General features: G+C 42.9%; 1 protein-coding gene across 3 annotated transcripts in view; it reads left to right on the top strand.

The window, feature by feature from the left end:
* GPD2 (glycerol-3-phosphate dehydrogenase 2) overlaps window positions 1–19,897 on the top strand; it is an 86,132-nt gene that overhangs the window by 39,256 nt on the left and 26,979 nt on the right. For all 3 annotated transcript variants that reach the window (XM_083579028.1, XM_083579029.1, XM_083579030.1), the window contains 2 exons: window positions 11,881–12,045; window positions 13,004–13,148. In XM_083579028.1, coding sequence (XP_083435154.1) covers window positions 11,881–12,045; window positions 13,004–13,148 — 310 coding nt within the window. The remainder of the gene's footprint in view (window positions 1–11,880; window positions 12,046–13,003; window positions 13,149–19,897) is intronic.

The raw sequence follows: 19,897 nt of genomic DNA, 5'->3' as shown, positions 1-19,897 counted from the left end.
CCAGGTCTGGGTTCTGGAAGTGAGAAATGAAAGGAAGGTGCTGGAATGGCTTCACGTATTGATTGGAACTCCCCTTCCTCAATCCCTCCTTGCCCAGCCCACATTGTTGCCAGGCATTCCAGTAGAAATTAAGATATCTAATCATTCTGATTTTACCTGATTATATATGTAGGCTTTTTTGTGTGGGAGAATTCACCCTTAAGGAACATGGGTAGCACTGGCCAGTACCAACACAAATCAAGTTACTTTTATGCGTATTAGACCTAGTTGACCCATAGTACAGAGGAAGTCAGTATAATAAATGCTTCAGTTGTATATAATCGCTGTTCTCTCTTTTTGGTGTGGAATTGGCCCTTGCATATTTGAATAAAAACCCTGATAGGGAGACCTGTTGTCGGGGACCCTAACTGAAGTGGCTACGAAGAAGGCCAAGACATTAAAATCTCAGGTGTTTATTGAACTTTGAGCATGAAAGGTTTTGCTGTTTGGGATAAAATCTCCCCTCCCCATCACCTCAAAAACTGATTGCATTTAATGGTTGCTACTTATTTAAAGTTCAGCCCCCTGCCACGAGTTTATTTTTGAGCAATTGACGTTATTTGACTGCATCTTTGGGGCTGCTGCTGTTCATTTTGCTGTTAACCACGTAGCATGACTGGCACACACCAATAACCTCCTTTATACGTATACAGATCCTCCATTGGTTTGTATCTCCCTCACATGCATATGTAGGTTTTTAAAGCTGTTGATCGTCCATATGCTTTTTCTGTGAACCGCAAATAACATCAGTGTATGCACGGCCATCACACTGCCACGTTATGTATGGAATTGCCCTCAGTTTTTGGCGCTGCCATGACTGGTTCTATTTAAGTTGATGTATAAATATTTCTACCACACTTAAGAGCTTTCAGTCTCTGCTGGCTAAATTCAATTACAGTGGACCCTCCGGATACGAATTAAGTTCGTTCTGGGGGTCCGTCCGCAACCCGAAATGTCCGTAGGCAGAGGTGCCGCTTCTGCACATGCACGTGGCGCGTTTGAGTGCTTCTGCGCACGTGCATGGCATGCAGAGAGCTTCTGCACATGCACAAAGTGCGCAGAATGTTTCTGTGCAAGCGCGGCGCAACCCGGAAGTATACACTTCCAGGTTTGTTGCGTTCATAACCCGAAAGTTACGTATCCAGAGCGGTACGTAACTAGAGGGTCCACTGTATTGTTTGGTTATTTCAGATATGTGCCATTTTCTTTGGAATTAGATCTTCTATAATTGTAATAAATACATATTCTGCTTAAGGTGTTTCCCCACTTCTTTTTGTTGCTTCCTCTTCCTGCAGCGAACAAGGATTCCTCATTATTTATTTAGAAACTACCACATGTCTCCAGTGAGTGATGAAGTCACTCTGCTTCATGAAGAGTAATTCTGCATCTTCCATATATCTCTGACATATTACCTCCTGTCTCTTTTTATACCCTTAGATCATAATTCTGGTTTTAGTTGGTTTAGATAAGGTCACGTAAGAGGAAGTAATTTCCTTGATGTCCTATGAAGTGGGCAATAGTTCATAAAACTATTGACTGGGCTCCACTTGAGCAATTGTGATATGAGACGAGATACGAAAAATAGCTATTGACCAATTGCAATGGAAAGAAAACGCTTGCGCCTGTGTTTGCGTTTGCGTTTGCGTTGTGTGTGTGATGCAAACATAAAAATGCAACTTTTGTCCTCACCGATGCTTCTCACAGAGAATTAGAAAGCTGTGATTTGGTATGCATGTAGGCTGACAGGCTGGTTGTTTGAAAAGTCTGCAAATGGGACATTTTAAATGGAGTGGAGCCTTTACGTGGCCAACAACACAGTCCAAGCCGAGTTCCCCATGGGCTCAACAGGGTTGTGAGAGTTTGCATTGGAGAGAGCTGGGGGAGGTTTTGCAGCAGCCACAAATTCACGTCCACTCTAGGCAAGCAGTTGGGTAGAAGAGGATGGGACGTCTCTCCTCATAGTCTTCCAAAATCTCTGAGTTGCATCAGAATAGAATTTTAATGGCAGCCAGGATTGTATCTCTAGTTGCAGAATTCAAGCTGCATTGTGCCTTTTCGTCTATACCAGCCTTTGTCCACCTGATGCCCTCTGGATGCACTGACCTGCAGCTCCCATCAGTCCCAGCCAGAATGGCCAGGTTGGCAAAGACTGGTCTGCATGTGTGCATATGTGCGCGCGCACAAACACACAAAATTTATATAAAGATTTCTATACACACAAGATGTGTTAATTATCCCTTGTTTAATAATGTGCACTGACATCGCCACATTTGTCCAACATTGTAGCATGGCCACAGAAAGGCTGTCAAGACATTTTTCATTGTGACATTTTAGCGTGCCTTCCCTAAACTGGCACTGACAACATTTTGCTTTCATTTTAACACTATGCGTTTACTTACCCTGACACTGCAATAAGATGCCTTTGACAAGTTGAAGGCTGATACAAAGGAAGTGGGGTAACAACATAATTAAAAGCCAACACCACCAAGTAAATCCTAATTCTGATCTGCCCCTCGCAACTCGCCCCCCTCCCCATGAAGAGAAATTCATTATCTGGGAAGGCCTCTGGCATTGCACTTCTAAGTGCCTGAGCAGTGATTCACACCTGGTGTCATGCTAGTCATTCCTCTCTGACTAGATACCACTAGAATATCATTATTTTTACCTTTGATACAAACGAAGATAATACCTTTTTCATTGGATCAGTTTCCAGTTATTAAAGCTTCCAAAGTACATTGAATTCCCCATCAGCAAACCAATATCCCGTGCATCCATAGAATACATTTAAAGCCCTCTTAAAATTGTGGCTCTGTGAAAAGTCTCCTAACAACCCTCAGCTCCCTTAACAATTTACAGTTTGATCAGTAAGAGCATGAGGCTCTTGATCTCAGGGTCGTGGGTTCGAAACCCACGGTAGGCAAAAATAATCCTGGATTGGACTAGATTGCCCTCGCCATCCCTTCCAACACTACAGTTCTATGATTCTATTATTATTTGAGGGAAACCATGACTGTCAACGTGCATAGGAGTGCTTTTAAATGTATGGTGTGGATCTGACCTTTGTTTTGTATAATGCTCTTTTCATTTTACCATAGAACTTGCCAAACTTCTCCAGTAACATGCTGGTTTTTGTTTTTGTATTTTGGGGGGCATGTTCACATTTTGTCCCTCTTTTTGCATGGAAGTCCACAGCTGAGGTTCCCAAATCTTGTGATGCTACTAGGCTAAAGCAAGAGCAGGAGGATTGTCTGAGGTCTCCCTACTAGGCTAACAGGCGGAGACATAATTGACAAGTCAGTGACAGAAGATTAGGGAAATAAAATGGTACTGAGCTTTCTGTAGAACCACATCTGCTGAGTGGCTAGCAAAAAGGCGATGCTCCTCTTGACAGAGTCAAGACATGCATTCTTTCCTACATTTACGAGAGATTGAAAAGGAACTAGTAACAGCCAAGCTCTTTTTGCGAGACCAGTCTCTGGTGACTCTAAGGAAACTGGGACATTACAGAGTCTTAGAGGAAGGCAGAAAGGCTCCGTGGGTGTGTGAATGTTGGGTTTCTTTTGTTTAGAACCAAAGGGGGTGTGGAGCTGGGTTAGACATTTGTGAATTATATACAGAAGAACATGAGCCGTGATAGAAAGTGTTGCCTTCGTTGGTCAACGGAATGCTGATCTCCAGAATTCCCATTTACACTGTTTGGCCCCTTCTGCCTTACTAAGCTATAAAAAAGCTATACTAAGCTAGGACTCTGGGTTGCTGGGCATTTTATATTTTTATAGGTTCACTATGCACTTTATTCTGATGAATATGTACCCTGTAAATCTATCTATCTATCTGTCTAGATACAGATAGGCTGCTTCTGCCTTCAGCTGCTCCACTGTAAATCTGCAGTGAGATTTACATCATAATCGCAGATAGAATTCAATGCAGAATCACACCAAGATTGTCCTGATGACCCTGACTGAAAGCTTATGTGAATTGCAGCCTGGTCAATACACAGCAAAGGCTAAAAATGGAGCTGGTTGGGAAGGAAGGTTGAAAGAAAAGCTACAGTTACATTGGCCACAATTATTAAGAGGTTCTCTCCCCCCCCCCCCCCGTGCAACCCTGTACTACTCGGCTCACAACATTTTGCTGAGTCCTCCTGGAAAGGCTTTCTGGTGGGAGGGGGCGCAGTTCCTGGAGGCTTCAGTGGGGAGGATGAGGAAAGAAAGGTTCATTGCGCAATATTGCATTCTGCATGTGCAGCGTTGGGTAGCACACAGAGTTATTTAAAAAGACAGTATTTTAATTTTTGAAAAACGAAATAGTATTCCCTCCCCTTTAAAAAGTGGTTTTTCCCCCTCCGTCCTGTTTTATGTAATCCCCCTCCTCACAGATGGCTTTTGTTTGTATTGTCCAGTCACTTGCAAGCTTTTGTTCCGAATGGTTTTGGCTTGTGCAGATCTTTTTGGGACAAATTAAGCATTCTGTGCTGTGATTTTTTGATATAAAAAAATCTGTCTGATCTGTCCTGAGAGGTGACAGAGCTAAAAGAAGAAGAAGAAAAAGGAGAGGTGAGGAGGGAGGACATAGACAAGAGCAGCAGCTAGCAGAGGGTAGAGTGTTAAGTGGACATGTGTTCAGGGCAAGTGCTGTGCTTTTACAATTCCTGCTACTTTGCCTACAGGTTAGCGGCTGTAGGCTTGAAGACAGCTGACTCAGCTCTTTACTATGAAAGAACACTGAATTATTTTGACAGCCCTGTTCTTTTATTTGTATATCTTCTTTCAGACCTGATGGCAATTTTTAAAAAAGACTTTCTGAATCTAAGAGTTATTATTGAAAGCAAAACAAAAACAAAATTGTCTGCAACCACAAAACATTTATCTTAGTCTTACCTACAATCCCATTGGTACACTAAAACTATATCTATATTTCCATCTATTTTATCTATCTATCTATTCTATCTCTCTATCTTTCTGTATTTTAAAAAAACAGACTCTTCTGCTTCTCTTCTCAACTTGTCGTCTCCCATAATATTTTGGTACCAAATAATACTAATGGACCATTTGCTTTATTTTCTTGGTTGCATGGTCTGTATCTCCTTTCCGAATAGCCCAGCGGGGAACTCAGGAGATACAGAAGCACCATTTTATTGTATTATGTTATTTATTTAATATTTATATGTGCTTCTCGTTAACAAAGCTTGCCTCCAAGCAGTGTACAGGGATAAAATTTAAAATACATTAAAACAAATTAAGTACAAAAAACAAAAAAACAAAACCAGAATCGCAGATGCCAAAGACAATTGGTCAGTGCTGATAGTTGGGGAAAGTCTGAGCAAACAGGGTGAGTTTTCAGTAAGAGCGGAAATCACCCAATAACCCATTCCACCCAAATTGCAGAAAAGGAGAGCATTTCAGAGGAGCTGCTAAGGAGAAGGCTAACTTTTGTCCTGCTACCAAATGGGCAGGTTGCAGCGCTATCAGCAAGGTCTCTTGAGGATCTTTGTGATCTACTGAGTCTCTATAGGGAAGGTAGTCTTTCAGGAAACCAAGTTGCTCAGGGTATACATTAACAACAACACCTCTAAGGGAATGGCTAGTGAAGTGTCTTCAATTACTCGTCATGAACAAATTGATTCACGAATTTGTTTTTATAGGAGGAACGGTGTGTTTTATAAGTCAACATTTGTTAAGAGGTGCACCTATTTTGTGAATTATTGTAATGCAAATTTTCAAAAAAAGGCAGACTTGAAATTTAAAAAATACATAAATTATGGGGTTTGCTTGTTTGTTATTTAATCCAGCCTCAAAAGAAGCAGAGGGCTGTGTAGCTAATAGTTCCTTCAACACAGGTGTGATATGTGTGCTGGCACCAGTCTGCTCAGTATCCTGGCTGCCCAATTGTGCAGTTTCTGAACCAAGCTTAAGGGTTGTCCTACAGAGGGAGCACATTATAGCCAAGCATTGAATATTAAGGGGAACTGTGGGCAGGGTGATGCCACGGCTCCCCTCTCTTGTTCCCCTCTGAGGAGAACTTGAATTTGTAGCCACATATTTTGAATCTACATAATTTGGATCTACATACTGAGGCTGCAACCTTATGCATGCTTACCTACAGTGAGTTCTACTTCCAAGTAAACAGCAGGACCAACTGTTAAAAGCCCTGTGCTTTTTAAACTTCCCTCAGGGAATCCTTTCCACAGCGAACCACATCTGTCAGGTCTAGGGCAGGCCCAACACTCTGAGGTTGCAGATCATGTATTTCAAGAACATTTAAATAGGGCTGTCAGTCAGGTATACATGGCAAATATCTAAACCTTTTTTGTTGTCCTCTCTAACTGGCCATCCTATCTGTATCTCTGGATGTGTTAGCATTATTATGTAGCCTAAAAACATAAGCACAACAAATGCTTATAGTGCTGCTTTTATTTATTTATTTTTCCTTCCTGTATTGGTAGGCTTGCTTTCAGGGTTGTCCCTCGTAAGAGTTCTCAACACTTTAGGAAAAATAGCAGTGATTGATGACATTGCAAGTCATAAAATAATTAAAGGAACGGCTGAAGCCCCATTAATACATCTGAAAATCACCACGGCAGCAGATAAAAACAGTATTGACAGACCTAAAACAAGCGTAAAAGCAGGCAGCAACGACAACAACCCCCCCCCCCACAAAAGGCTAGTGACTGGAAATCACCGGCATAAATCTCCCATTAAAAGCAGTAAAGAATAATAAGCAAAGCCTTCAGTGCCTGCTCAAAAGTAAACATTGATATGCCATACATACCGACCTAGGAAGGGAATTCCATAGGCATGGGGCCACCACTGAAAATGCTCTGTCTCTTGTGCCCATGTATCTGTCACTTATTGGTATCAAAACCACATTCAGTATCTTGGGTGCCTGTTTTGGGCTTATACTGTTTTGGCCTGTAATGTTAAGATACATATATGTGTGCTGGCCTTCATACCTTGAGGAAAATCTCTTGTCTTCTGTGATAGCATCTTTTCCCCTTTCCTGTACTGAAATGGCACCCCAAGTTATTCTGGTTGACATGGCAGGGCAACTCCTTTACACAGATAGCAGTGAACAAGAGAGATGAAGGGGAGGATCAGAATTGCTTGGCCTCATCAACAGAGAGAAGCATTGGCTATTGTAATACTTGGGCACTCATCATTCTTCATGTGTGGGGACTTGGGGCAGTGTATTACATCACCTCAGCATAGGGGTGAGGAACTGGATCTGAGCCAGTGTGCAGGATCCTTATCTTCTCCACCCCTGCAGGCCAAGTTTGACAGATGGGTGGGGCCCACTTCTGCCATCCTGGTTTAACGTTAAGCTAGCTGATAGTGCTTTCAGAGTCTGGCGCACAGCACTTTGCCATCTCCAATGCTGGAGCTTGCAAAGCGCTGTTGACAGAGCCTGCAAACCCCAACTGCTTCTTTATCTGCCTTGCACCTGGCGCCATATGTGATGTTGGGTGTAGGACTGGTGGGCCTGGCCTGGTCAAAAGGCCTCAGGAGCCAAATGGGGAGGCCTGGCAGGGCTGTTTAGGGCTGGAGGTTCCCCACCGCTGCCTCAATTCATAAAACCTGGGTTCTAAGCTTGTATCTTTTTTTTTATTAACGTTTTTATTGTTAAAATAATTCAGCATTAATACACACATATTTCAAATATACAAACATACATTTCATACAATTCTTAAAAATGTTCAAACATACCTACACTCAATCCCACAGATAATTCCTTTTCCCATCACCATCCACCACCCCTCACCCCACCTTTGTGTTAGACTTCCAATCTACTCAATTGCAATTTCTTTCCACTTCTATTACTTTCTTTCATACACGTCTAACCTAATTTCATGCTTCTTTTTCTATTACACATTGTTATCCATCTTATTTAGTATTCCAGTATTTAAAACAGAACTTGTTTGTTCTAATAGGAGTTCTGATTTTTCAATATGGTTTTGCAAGTATCCTTTAAACACCTTCCAGTGCCTGTCTATCTTCTCTTTTGAGATCCTTCCAATTTTTCCCATTGTTTTGGATATATTGTAGTACTCCAATAATTTGGCAAGCCACTCTATTTTTGTCGGTATAATACCACTTTTCCAATTTTTCACAATCAATAGCCTTGTGGCTACTGTTGCGTATAAATATAATGACTTGTCTTCTTCCTTTAGACTTCCTGGTACTATTCCCAATAGAAAACCTTCTGGTGTTTTCCTAAATGAATATCTGAACATTTTTTTCATTTCATTATGTATTATTTCCCAAAATTGTTTGATGTTTAAACAATTCCACCATATATGTATCTAAGCTTGTGTCAGAAGAAGTGCGCACATGGTTGCTGGCAATTTAATGCCTTGTTATGATTGCCTTGGGATTTGTGGCTTAACTGTTTCCGAGAAGAATTCTCCCTATCTCCCAGCAGAAACCCTTCCATGCTTCCCCCCCTTCTATTTCCTTTTAAGTGACTTGTCTGTCCAGAGGAGGAAACCGGTCTGTTCTCCTTCTGTCTGTCAACTTAATCACCCATGAACAGAGATAGAAGAGGCTCTTGTCTGTAACAGGGCAGTGCTCCTAAGAGGAAAAGCTTCTGCAGAACCAGCTAGGGCTTTGCTGGCCAGCCAGACCTCTAGAGGGCACCAGTGAGAGGGGAAAGTAAACCACAAATGTTGCTGAAAGCAGTTTTGCAGCTATTGCCCCCAGAATAGATACTCCTGCAGATTTGCCACCAGTAATGCATTTTCAGCTGCTACTTGGCCAGTTCTGTAGTGGACACCATTCAGAGGAGAAAGGAAAAACACTATGGGAAGTGTGCTTTAAGCCACTGGCTGCACTGTGAAGCCTTGCAAGTTGCTGCAGGAGAGGGACTGTGAGCAACTTCATGGGATGGGTTTTTCTAGGACCAAGGTGAAACTGTAAAGCTCCCTTGTTATTTTTGTTATTGAGTGTTGTTTAAGTAATCATCTTATATTTATAGTCATGAAATGTTACAATTTTTGGTAAGTTATTGTGCTGTTTTGCTATGTTATTAGGTAATTATTTTTGTACCGTTTGGTTTCGAAGTGTGTTGTTTTCTCTGTTGTAAGCCGCTGTTGAGGAATACAAGTAAAATGAATGAATGGATTATTAATTCCTTCAGTTATTTGATGCCAGAACTTCTTTGAATTCTGGTGTGTGAGAGGGATTCTTGGAAGAATAAAGTAGGGTCATGTTGGAGTTTGAAGAACATCTGTAAGACTTAGGGCCCAGTTTTACAGGTCTCCTGGTTCTATTTGGTGTAAATAGCAAAGATTATAGCACCCTTAAGGGATGGATGCACACAATTCATGTTTTTCTTGTGTGCCTTTCCATGGCGAGACATGGATCTGGGTCATTGTCTTTATGCACTCTTCTATGGTATGGCTATGCCAAAATCACCCTTGATTTTCGTAGCACTGCTGAATTTGGGATGGTTGGTAACTTTTGTTACAATAACTTTTGTTTTAATAAATCTCGCTGAGATTGGCAGTTTGAAGAAAAGTCTTCTTATGGCAGGAGAGGAGAGCAGAGTTCCTTGTTTGTAACCACAGTGATCCGAACGCCACAGTGATCTGAGCCAAAGACTAGTTACGAAACACAAAGGGGATCCAAGCTATGGGGTGGGGGGACCCCCTTTGATTTATCCCTTTCCCAGTTGCACCTGCTGTCTCTTTTGAGAAACTTTGCTGCCCTTTTACCTAAACAGAACCATAGTAAGAAACCCACAAGACTCTTTATTCCCTGAGCATGTCTTGCTATTTTTAAAAGCTGTATTTCCAGTAAGTGGGTTACAGGTCCTTGTTAAATGGCATTTCACCAGTGAGAATATAACTGTAGTAGTTGCTGTAATTTACCATTGCTGAAATGTCCTCCACCTATTTTGGAAATCCTTCTTTATGTTAGAAGGCTTGTTTGTAGTTGTGTGTGTGATTTGGCTTTCAAACAACATACAGATTTCTAATTGTTCAGAGCAGGCATCCCCACAATCGGCCCTCCAGCTGTTTTGGGACTACAACTCCCATCATCCCTAGCTAACAGGACCACTGGTCAGGGATGATGGGAATTGTAGTCCCAAAAATCTGGAGAGCCATTTGAGGATGCCTGGTTCAGAGGCTACACATCCAAAGGGATAATTTTAGCTCCTTTAAAAAACTAAACTTGTATGCTACCAATCTGCTTCTGGATACTTTCTGCATAACTTCATCCTATTCCATTAATTTATCGTGTGACCAATTAGCTCTCTTTCTTAGTGTTGGGGAGGTTGCCATTTTTATTTAATTTATTTATAGTTTCTGAACTTACTCTGACTGTCTCCAGGCAGGTGAAGTGACAAGCAATTTTTTATATATACATGTAATTGAAAAATATCAAAATAAAATCAAAACCTTCTGTTTTTTAAACAAAAGCTATTGTTCCCAGTTCCCTTGATTTTTTTGTATGCTTTGGGGTTTTGTTTTCCCTAGGCCCTATTTAGCTTGCTTAAGCTTCCCTCGCCGGACTTCTTCCACATTGGAATGAGAAGTTTTGAAGCCGCGTAAGAGTTCTGGGAGCCATTGATCCTCCTTCTACGTTTTTGCCCTTTTGGTTTTCGAAACGGATTGCTCGCATAGCGGCTGGGTGTTGCTCTGGCAGAATCGGAAGGGGCCGAACTTTACATAAATCATTTATACTGAACGCTTGGTATGCTGGCAACATAAATCAACAGCAGTATCCATTACCATTCATTCACCCCCCCCCCGTTTTTTTATCAGTATTATCTTGATAGAACCGATCCCAACTCATGGGCATGCTGAACTCTGCCGTCGGAACTCCAGCCCTTTGTAATTAATTATTCTGGGCACACAGAGCTTGGCCCTTGCTACGCAGAATAATTGCTCCCAGCCAACATCCAGGGTTTTAACTTCAGTGGCAATAATAAATAGAAAGTCTCAGGTGATGCCACTATTTTAAAGTAATTAATCATTTCCATTCTTCTTGCTCTCCCCTCTCTCCCCCCTCCCTTCCCCCTGCCAATGCTCTCTCTTCCATGTTGATTTCCCCCCCCCCCTCCTCCTCAACTAGGAAGATTCTGTAATAAATCTTTAATGATATATATGTTAAGAGTGATCTGTTAACTAAACCTCCTTGGGTTCTTTCTTTGTGTGTGTTCAACAAGATTATATATAAATACACACACACACACACACACACACACAACCAACCAACCTTGTGAATGCTATTAGTTGCGAACTTAAAATGTGCATAAAATGAATGTCTTTTTCACCAGCAGCAGAGGCTTAGCAGTGGAATCCCTGAAAGATCATTGCTTGCTTCCTTTTTTAAAAAAAAATTAATGTCATGCAGCGTGTGTGTGCTATTAGAGATTGTTAATTAACACCAGTGGGGCCGTCAAAAAACAAATTCTTCGAAGATGCTGTATTAATGCCGGATTTGTGGAGGGGGGGCAGGGGTTGGTTTTAGAATCCTCCTCCTTCCAAAACAGAAAGCGTGTGGTTTGTTTTCATGTCAGGTCCTTGACTGAACAAATGCAAATCGCTCGTTTTGCAACGTATAAAAAAAACACATTGCTTGGACAGTAATCCCAGCTATTTGCAATTGTTTAAAAAATAACAATCGTACAAATACGCTGTTTAGAACAATTGAGATGAATGCCCTGCCTTGCCAAGAGAAGACATTACTCTAAACAATGCTTGGTAAACCTGACCAGCCATCACATAGATTCGGTGTGACAGGGACAGATGTGACAGATCCGTTCTGACACACTTCCATACCACAAGTCAGTGGCTTGAGGTGACTCATGTCCTTCCCTTGATTCTGCCCCCTGCTGCAGGACAACACAACGATGCACGAATGAACCTTGCCATTGCCCTCACCGCTGCCAGGTATGGGGCTGCCACAGCCAATTACACTGAAGTGGTGCGCTTGCTGAAGAAGACGGATCCAAAGAGCGGGGCGAGCCGCGTCTGCGGCGCAAGGTGCAGGGATGTTCTAACAGGTAAGCAGCCTTCGCTCCCCTGTGGTATTTATAGAGCCCCTTTGCTTCCTCTTACCTAACAACAGGTAACTTGCGTTGGCCCACACACTCACAAGGCACCTTGCTTCGGCTGTACTTTTCAGAGACGGCGTTTCTAACGCTTGTCTCCTATGGTTCGGTGGATTCTGGCATTCCACTGGCATTCTTCCACTTCCCTTAATGCATGCGGTTTAGAGGACACAGTTGTTTTCCTGGATGAAGCACAGCTGTCCACAGATGCTGTGGTCCCCCCCCCCCCATTTCCCTTTCTGTTTAAGGAGACAGAAATCTTTATTTATTTATTTATTTTCCCTTATGTTAGAAAGAAGAAGTTAAGGAGGGGGAGTGCAGCGGGAGGCTGGAGTTTGTAAATATCACTTAACTGACAAAGGAGGCATATTTCCAAAGTGCAGTGGCATGTCATTAATGCCAATCATCTTTAACTTCTGTCAGGTTTTCATTCAAATCCTGGTGCTTTGGCAAGCTAAGCCACGCTTTACATCCAAGCCCTTCTGTCAAGAAAAGCTGACGTCGTAAAATAACCGTGTGTTGTGCGTTCAGTCATAGTACCATCTAACAAATTTCAGGGTTTAAGAATGCCATTAAACAGAGAACTCGATAAATAAAAGTAAAATCGGGAGAGGGGAATCTTCTGCCACTCTAGATTTTATCTGAGAGGATTTTTCTCTCTCTCATTTTTTTCTTTTCTTTTTATTAAAATTATCCTCAAAATTATTTTCTGATTTTTGGTAACAATACTAGCTGCTAAGCTTCTGCAGTGTGCTCTCTCTCTCTGTGTGTGTGTGTGTTATGTGCATGTGCGTGTAGATAAATACACACACTTCACAATAGGTTAACTTCATAGATAAATTAATAATCCAGAGAGTCAGTGAACAGGGAAACAAATGGAGTATGTGATTGATGCTGTTTTCTTTCACAGGGCAGGAATTTGATGTCAGAGCCAAATGTGTTATCAATGCTACAGGACCTTTCACAGACTCCGTGCGGAAAATGGATGAGCAGAAAGTACCAAACATCTGTCAGCCAAGCGCAGGCGTTCATATTGTGATGCCTGGCTATTACAGGTAACGATATTCAAAAGCTGGATCATTTATAACAATTGGAAGAAGTGTGTCCAGTGTAGAAAATAAAGTTGTAGAGAGAGAGAGAGAGAGAGACTTGCTGCTGTTAATAGTGCAGGGTGAATGCAAGCTTTTATTTCCCCTTCTCTCCCCCCGCCTCCTCATTTTTGGTTTAGCTCGGAGGGGGGAAATGCTCTTACTGAGGACACATGGTACAGCCCTCCCCGTAACTCTGTCACCTTTTGAATGCTCAAAAGAGCATTGCTTGTGTGTTGCCATGCCAAAATCTGCCTCTGGAAGTGGAATGCTTTCATATCAAAGGGAAGGCTTGACTGGTTCAAACTAAAGTGGGTAAGGAAGATACTTTCTCCCCTGCCTAATCTACTTCACCCCTGCTTCCCACTTAAGTACTGGAGCATTTCATTTGTGCGACTGGCAGCAAGCGCCTTTGGAAGAATAGAAAGTGGGCAACTTTTTGCAGGGATTTCTTTCTTTCTTTGGCCATGCCTCTGTCGATCTTTTACCTCTAACCACTGCTGTGTCCTCCTGCTCCTCCCTGAGTCAGCGGCGGAACAAGCTGATTGGGCGCCTGGGCATCATGCCCTATGCCCAGGGGCGGGACCTCCAAGGAGTCTGCCTGTCTCCTCCCACTCAGTCGCCCTCCAGCTGAGGGGGAGGCAGCGGGTGAGCTGTTTGGGGCAGCGCAGAGCATGTGGGAGCGCAAGCCACCGCATCACTCCCAGGAGACATGCATGGCTCTGGTGAGCTGCAGGCCCCGCGGTGAGTCCCGCCTGGTATTTTGTCACCCCACTCAGTGGTGACACCTGGGGCGGACCACCCCCCCTTGTCCTGAGTATCATTTATTTGGTTGTTAAATTTCATCTGAGGATCATAGGGTGGTTTACAATATAAAAACACAAAAATACGTAACATAGTAACAAGCAATAACAATTCCCACCCGAGTTTAAAAGGCCATCGATTGCTTAATAAGCCAAAGGCCCGGGAGAAGAGGAATACTTTTGACGGTGCCAAAAGATACGTATTGAAGGCACCAGGCTAGCTTCCCTGAGTTTCGTGTGAGGAAAACTAACATGGATATGTGAGCTGAATCATAAAGCGTTTACGGCATAACAGCTAAAAGGTAGTCTTAAGCAAGTTGACTCCAGGCCTGTGGCTGCTGTATCAACCTGCATTACATGGCTGACCTAAAGAAGTGCTTTGAATACTTGAGATGTTCTACATAAATGCTAAGTATTAATAGTAGTGGATTCAAAGATGTCCCTCCACAAGGGGCAAACAAAGGCATTGTGACACCCGGGGTGGGGCGTCGCTACGTAGGGTGCATGTGCAGCGTCGCTACGTATGATGCATGTGCCATATGTATGATGCGATGCCACACATGCGCTGTATATAGCGGTTGGCCCGCGGCACCACTCCAGCACCATACGGATGGTGCCGGGGTCCTCTGCTTGCGGCTGCAGCCACAAATGGAGGATCCTCCACATGCAGCTGCAGCGTCACGATGGCTGCTCGCTCCGCCACGACGGGGCGAGCCCCCGCGGGGTGCCTTCTTGTCACTCCCCCAGACATGGCTCCTGGGGTGACCCCCCCGCACCCCTGTTGCGGTGCCACTGCCCTCTGCATGTGGACAAGGGGATCTTCAGCTCATGGGAAGCAGCGCTAGAACATCATGCAAGGAAAGTGTGTGGCGGTGGGGAATCCGAAATATGTTCTTCCACTTTTGAGGTTGTGTACGTATAAGAGCCCAAGAAGAAGCATGAGAACTGCTGTAGAACCTTCTTGTTATAAAGGACCCCTGACCATTAGGTCCAGTTGTGACCAATTCTGGGGTTGCGGCGTTCATCTCGCTTTATTGGCCGAGGGAGCCAGCGTACAGCTTCCAGGTCATGTGGCCAGCATGACTAAGCTGCTTCTGGTGAACCAGAGCAGCTCACGGAAACGCTGTTTACCTTCCCGCCAGAGCGGTACCTATTTATCTGCTTGCACTTTGATGTGCTTTCGAACTGCTAGGTTGGCAGGAGCAGGGACCGAGCAATGGAGCTCACCCCGTCACGAGGATTCGAAGCGCCGACCTTCTGATCGGCAAGTCCTAGGCTCTGTGGCTTAACCCACAGCGCCACCCGCATCCCTACTTCTTGTTATAGCCCTGCACAAACTCATTTGCATCATCTGCAGAACAGTGCTCCTCTTCTTCCACTTAGGTCTCTTGCTTTAGGCTAGAAAATCCCATTGAACCATTGCATCGCCTTCCTGCATTTCATCTGCAGTATGGCTAACTGGAAGAGAACACATAGTTAAAACAGGATCGTAGCCAACAGCTGAGTAAGGTGTGTGGCATCTCAGCCCACCTTTACCAAGGAGACATAGGGCTTGTTTTCCCTGTATATCACTTTACCTGGCCTTGCCAGAGCACAGCAGGTACAGGAATTGGCTGTTAATTCACAGCTTTGTTGGATTGCTCCAGCCCTCAAGTGGTGCGGGATTTGTGTTCCAGCTTCTATCATTTATGGCGGCTAGCCAACATGGTGCCGTCCAGGTGTTTTGGACTACAACTCCCATGAGCCCTAGCCAGTATGGCTCTGTGGACAGGGAAGGTGGCATTTGTAGTCCACTAAACCAGAGGGCACCATGTTGGCTACCGCTGCTTGATGGTATCCCTGTTTTGGTAGCGGGATCCCCATACTCAATCCAGTTCAGAGGTTCCGTCTTGTCAAAGTCTAGGGCATCCATTATTCACCTATAAAGTGACAGAACTCTCAGACAAGGATATCTTTATTACACTCTGCAGTTAATACATGCTTAAAACTGGACAGCTGGGGCAATTACTCGCAGCTATTTGCATGGTTGCTACGGCTACAGCCCACATCATCCACCTACTATAATGAACAAAACAAGTACACTCAAAAGCATTCAGTAGAGATGGAAGGCGGGAGCAGCTGAAAAACAAATATTTTGGCCTTTATTCTTTTGCAGTGCTGGTTACTCTGAACTATTACACCTTCAGTCTTAGATGGAGCCCAGGATTGTGTGTGCAATCTGGTTATATACTGTATAATAAACTCAGGGTCAGTCTCTCCCTTTGCCTTATTCCTCAGCATCTCTCAATATGCAACTGACTTTGTTTCAGCGACAACTCCTGCCTGTGCAGATCATTTGCTCTGCTGCTGAGTGAAAAGTAGATTGATCTCATCCTAAACATAGTTAAGCCGAGGAATTTGTCTGTATAAGAAATAATACACACCATGCAGAAATAAACAAACAAACGTGTGTATTAATTGAGCAACAGGTTTTTGCCCCCAGTGCCAACTAAATCCTGTTTAGCAGGAAAATGTGTGTCATTTCATTACAGCTACTGGTCTCTTTGGGAAAGTACTTTGACATGATCTTGGGAAAATGGTAAATAGTTTAAAGGCTTTTTATGTGTAAATGTAGATAAGATTTAATTAATTTAATGTTAATACAATGCAAGCGTTTCCCAGTAGGTTCTTACATTTTTATATTCTTCATTAATAGTCCCTGTGTCCCTCTGCTCTCATTAATTCTGTTCTTCAGATACATGTCCTCATATAAGTACCTCCTGCATAACTTTCTCACACTCTGATGATGTTAGTGTGACTAATCTCATATAAATTTCAACCCTTAATCCAGTTGATGTCGCCTGTAGTTTCGGCTGCAGCAGAGGCTCTGGTTCTGCCTCTTAGAAGATGTAAAAACAGATCCCTGATCCGAAGATGGGCATTCCTATTTTCTTTGAGAACAGTGTTAACATAGATTCTGCCTGCAGCAGTTACATCATTGGATGTAACATTCAAAAGGATGTAAACTATCCAACACCGTAGCTAAAGGAGCTTTTCCTTGAATTCAAAAATTAAAGGTAGACACGTTGGCTGTAAGAAAAAAACCCAAAATCCACATTAGGGTAATCCCTTTATTGCACCAACCAGTACTCTTACTCAGGCTAGAGTAAAACAAAGCAAGGCAAGGGTTGGGGCATTGGCTGGTGGTAACATCATGAATCTGTATCTGTTGATAGCCGTAAGGAAGGAATTAACAGGAGGCAGCAAACATTTTCCAGTGCAGTGCAGGCATCTGGTTGCATCAAGGCCTACTGGGAAGAAGAAATAAAGCAATGGCAGATTCCAAATGAATTTTAAAAAACCCCAATTGTTACCCAGGTCTGCCTCATTTCTTAGATGAAACACGCAGATTTATTGAAGATGAGAATAAAAAGAAACTAGATAGTCATATATCTGAAGATCTTTATACAGTCATACCTTGGTTTTTGAACAGCTTAGTTCTTTAGCTCCGGAATGCCGCAAACCCGGAAGTGACTGTGTGGTGTAGTGGTTAAGAGCTGTAGTCTCATTATCTGGGGAACCGGGTTCGCGTCTCCACTCCTCCACATGCAGCTGCTGGGTGACCTTGGGCCAGTCACACTTCTTTGAGGTCTCTCAGCCCCACTCACCTCACAGAGTGTTTATTGTGGGGGAGGAAGGGAAAGGGGAATGTTAGCCGCTTTGAGACTCCTTAAATGGAGTGAAAGGCGGGATATCAAATCCAAACTCCTCCTCTTCTTCTTCTTCTTCTTCTTCTTCTTCTTCTTCTTCTGGTTTGCGAACTATTTTTGGAAGCTGAACGTCTGATGGGGCTTCCATGGCTTCTGATTGGCTGCAGAAGCTTCCTGCAGCCAATCAGAAGCCACACTTTGGTTTCCAAGCATTTTGGAAGTTGAACGGACTTCCGGAATGGATTCCATTCAACTTCCAAGGTACGACTGTATATCTGAAGTCTTTATATATATCTGAAGATCACAGGGCAGTTTACAATATAAAAACACAACAATATATAGCATAATAACAAACAATAACAATAACCCCACTACCACCGCTGTTTAAAAGGCCATGGATAATTTAATTATTAACCAAAGGCCTGGGAGAAAAGGAATGTTTTCGCCTGGTGCCTAAAGATACGCAATGAAGCGCCAATTGAGCCTCCCAGGGGAGCGCATGCCACAAACAGGGAGCCACTGCAGAAAAGGCCTATTCTCATGTTGCCACCTTTTGGACCTCTTGTGGAGGAGGCACATGAAGAAGGGCCTCAAAAGATGATTGCAGGGTCCAAGTAGGTTCATAAGCAGAGAGGCGGCCCTTGATGTATTGCAGGCCTGAGCCGCTTAAGGCTGTATAGGTCCAAACCAGTACTTTGAACTGGATATTTGTGTTTCAGTGTGCACCATCCTGGAATCCATATCTAGATGTAGGTGTGGTTCAGAAAGTGTAAAAATAATTTTCGCCAGGTGGGTTAAGGTAAGTCATTTTCTGTCATAGACCTTCAGTCCCACCTGGAACATGGAGTTAATAAAAGTACTCTATTTTACGACATTGTTCTGTGATGTAGGTGAAGCTCTGTGAATGTCCTGAAATGCTTTATAAATTTTAAATAGTATTACTGTATGCTAGAATCTCACCCTGATTGTATTCTGGAATTTTCTGTTATTTGTCAGAGTTATTATTGAAAGAAGATCGAACAGGCAGTGATAGAAATGGGTAAGAGAGTGGGATTTGAAATCATTTACCATTTTTCCCAATTTAGGTTCTTCTAGCAATTCCATGATATTAAAAAAGAACGTAAATGATCTCCCAGCAATCTTTGCAAAGAATACACTCAGCCTCTCTGTAGTTCTGCTTATTTTATGCCAATTTAGAAACCTTATTTGAAAACTTACCGAAAGTTTTTTGAAGATTCTGAGTCTGTATATTAAATTTCTAAGTTTTCCTGCCTCTCTAAATCAATAGTGAATTCATTTTGAAAAGTAATTACTTGTCTGCCATGGTTTACCTTACAAGTCCATGTTGACACCTACTTTTTAAGCTCTGCTTCTCCAAATGTATTCTTAAGCTGTATATAAATATCATCTCAAAGACTTCTTAGTTGTAGAACTTACACTTCAGGTGTATGTAATTGTCATCTTCTCTTGGAGGGGCACTTCACATATGACATTTTTCCTTCAACAGGAAAATATCTGCAGGAAAAAACATGTGCACAGTCATGTATGAGAGTGAATGAGTTTCTGTTTGGATGTAACTATATGGGTCTTTTGTTATTATCAAGCTTAGAAGCTAATTCACAACAACCTGTGATTTGACTACTGCTTGAGTTACTATACTTTGCATTAAAACAGGTCTATCTTACTCAGATGCCAGCTATTATTATTATTATTATTATTATTATTATTATTATTATTATATCTCACTTTTCCTCCAAGGAGCTCAAGGTAGCATGCATGGTTCTCCCCTCTCCAGTTTATCCTCACGGCAACCCTGTGAGGTAGGTTAGACTGAAAGATGGCGGCAGCCTCAAGGTCAAGGTCACCCAGTGAGCTTCATGCCTATGTGCCAATTTGAATCCTGGTCTCCAAAGTTCAACACTCCAACCATTGCACCACACTCCAATGTGTTTGGTTGTTCCTCCCCATTGTCCGCTTCATTACAGTCTCTAGCGGCTGTTTCTGCCTCCTTAAAGTGTGGGGCTTACAATCCCTATCCAATTAACCACATGGACCAGCTGCCAGGTTAAAGGCTGACACACACACACACTAAAAAAAAACCCCACTTTTTAAATCTAAGATAAAAACACTATTGCCTGGCCTTTTACGTTCCCTACTACCAAACAACACCATCCTTCCATGAGATTAGGTCACTGCAGCTGTGCTGCAAACTAATATAGAGAGG

The sequence above is a fragment of the Podarcis filfolensis genome, assembly GCF_964270895.1.
Source record: "Podarcis filfolensis genome assembly, chromosome: 1".
Classification (NCBI taxonomy): Eukaryota; Metazoa; Chordata; class Lepidosauria; order Squamata; family Lacertidae; genus Podarcis; species Podarcis filfolensis.
This window is presented reverse-complemented; position numbering and strand designations above follow the sequence as displayed.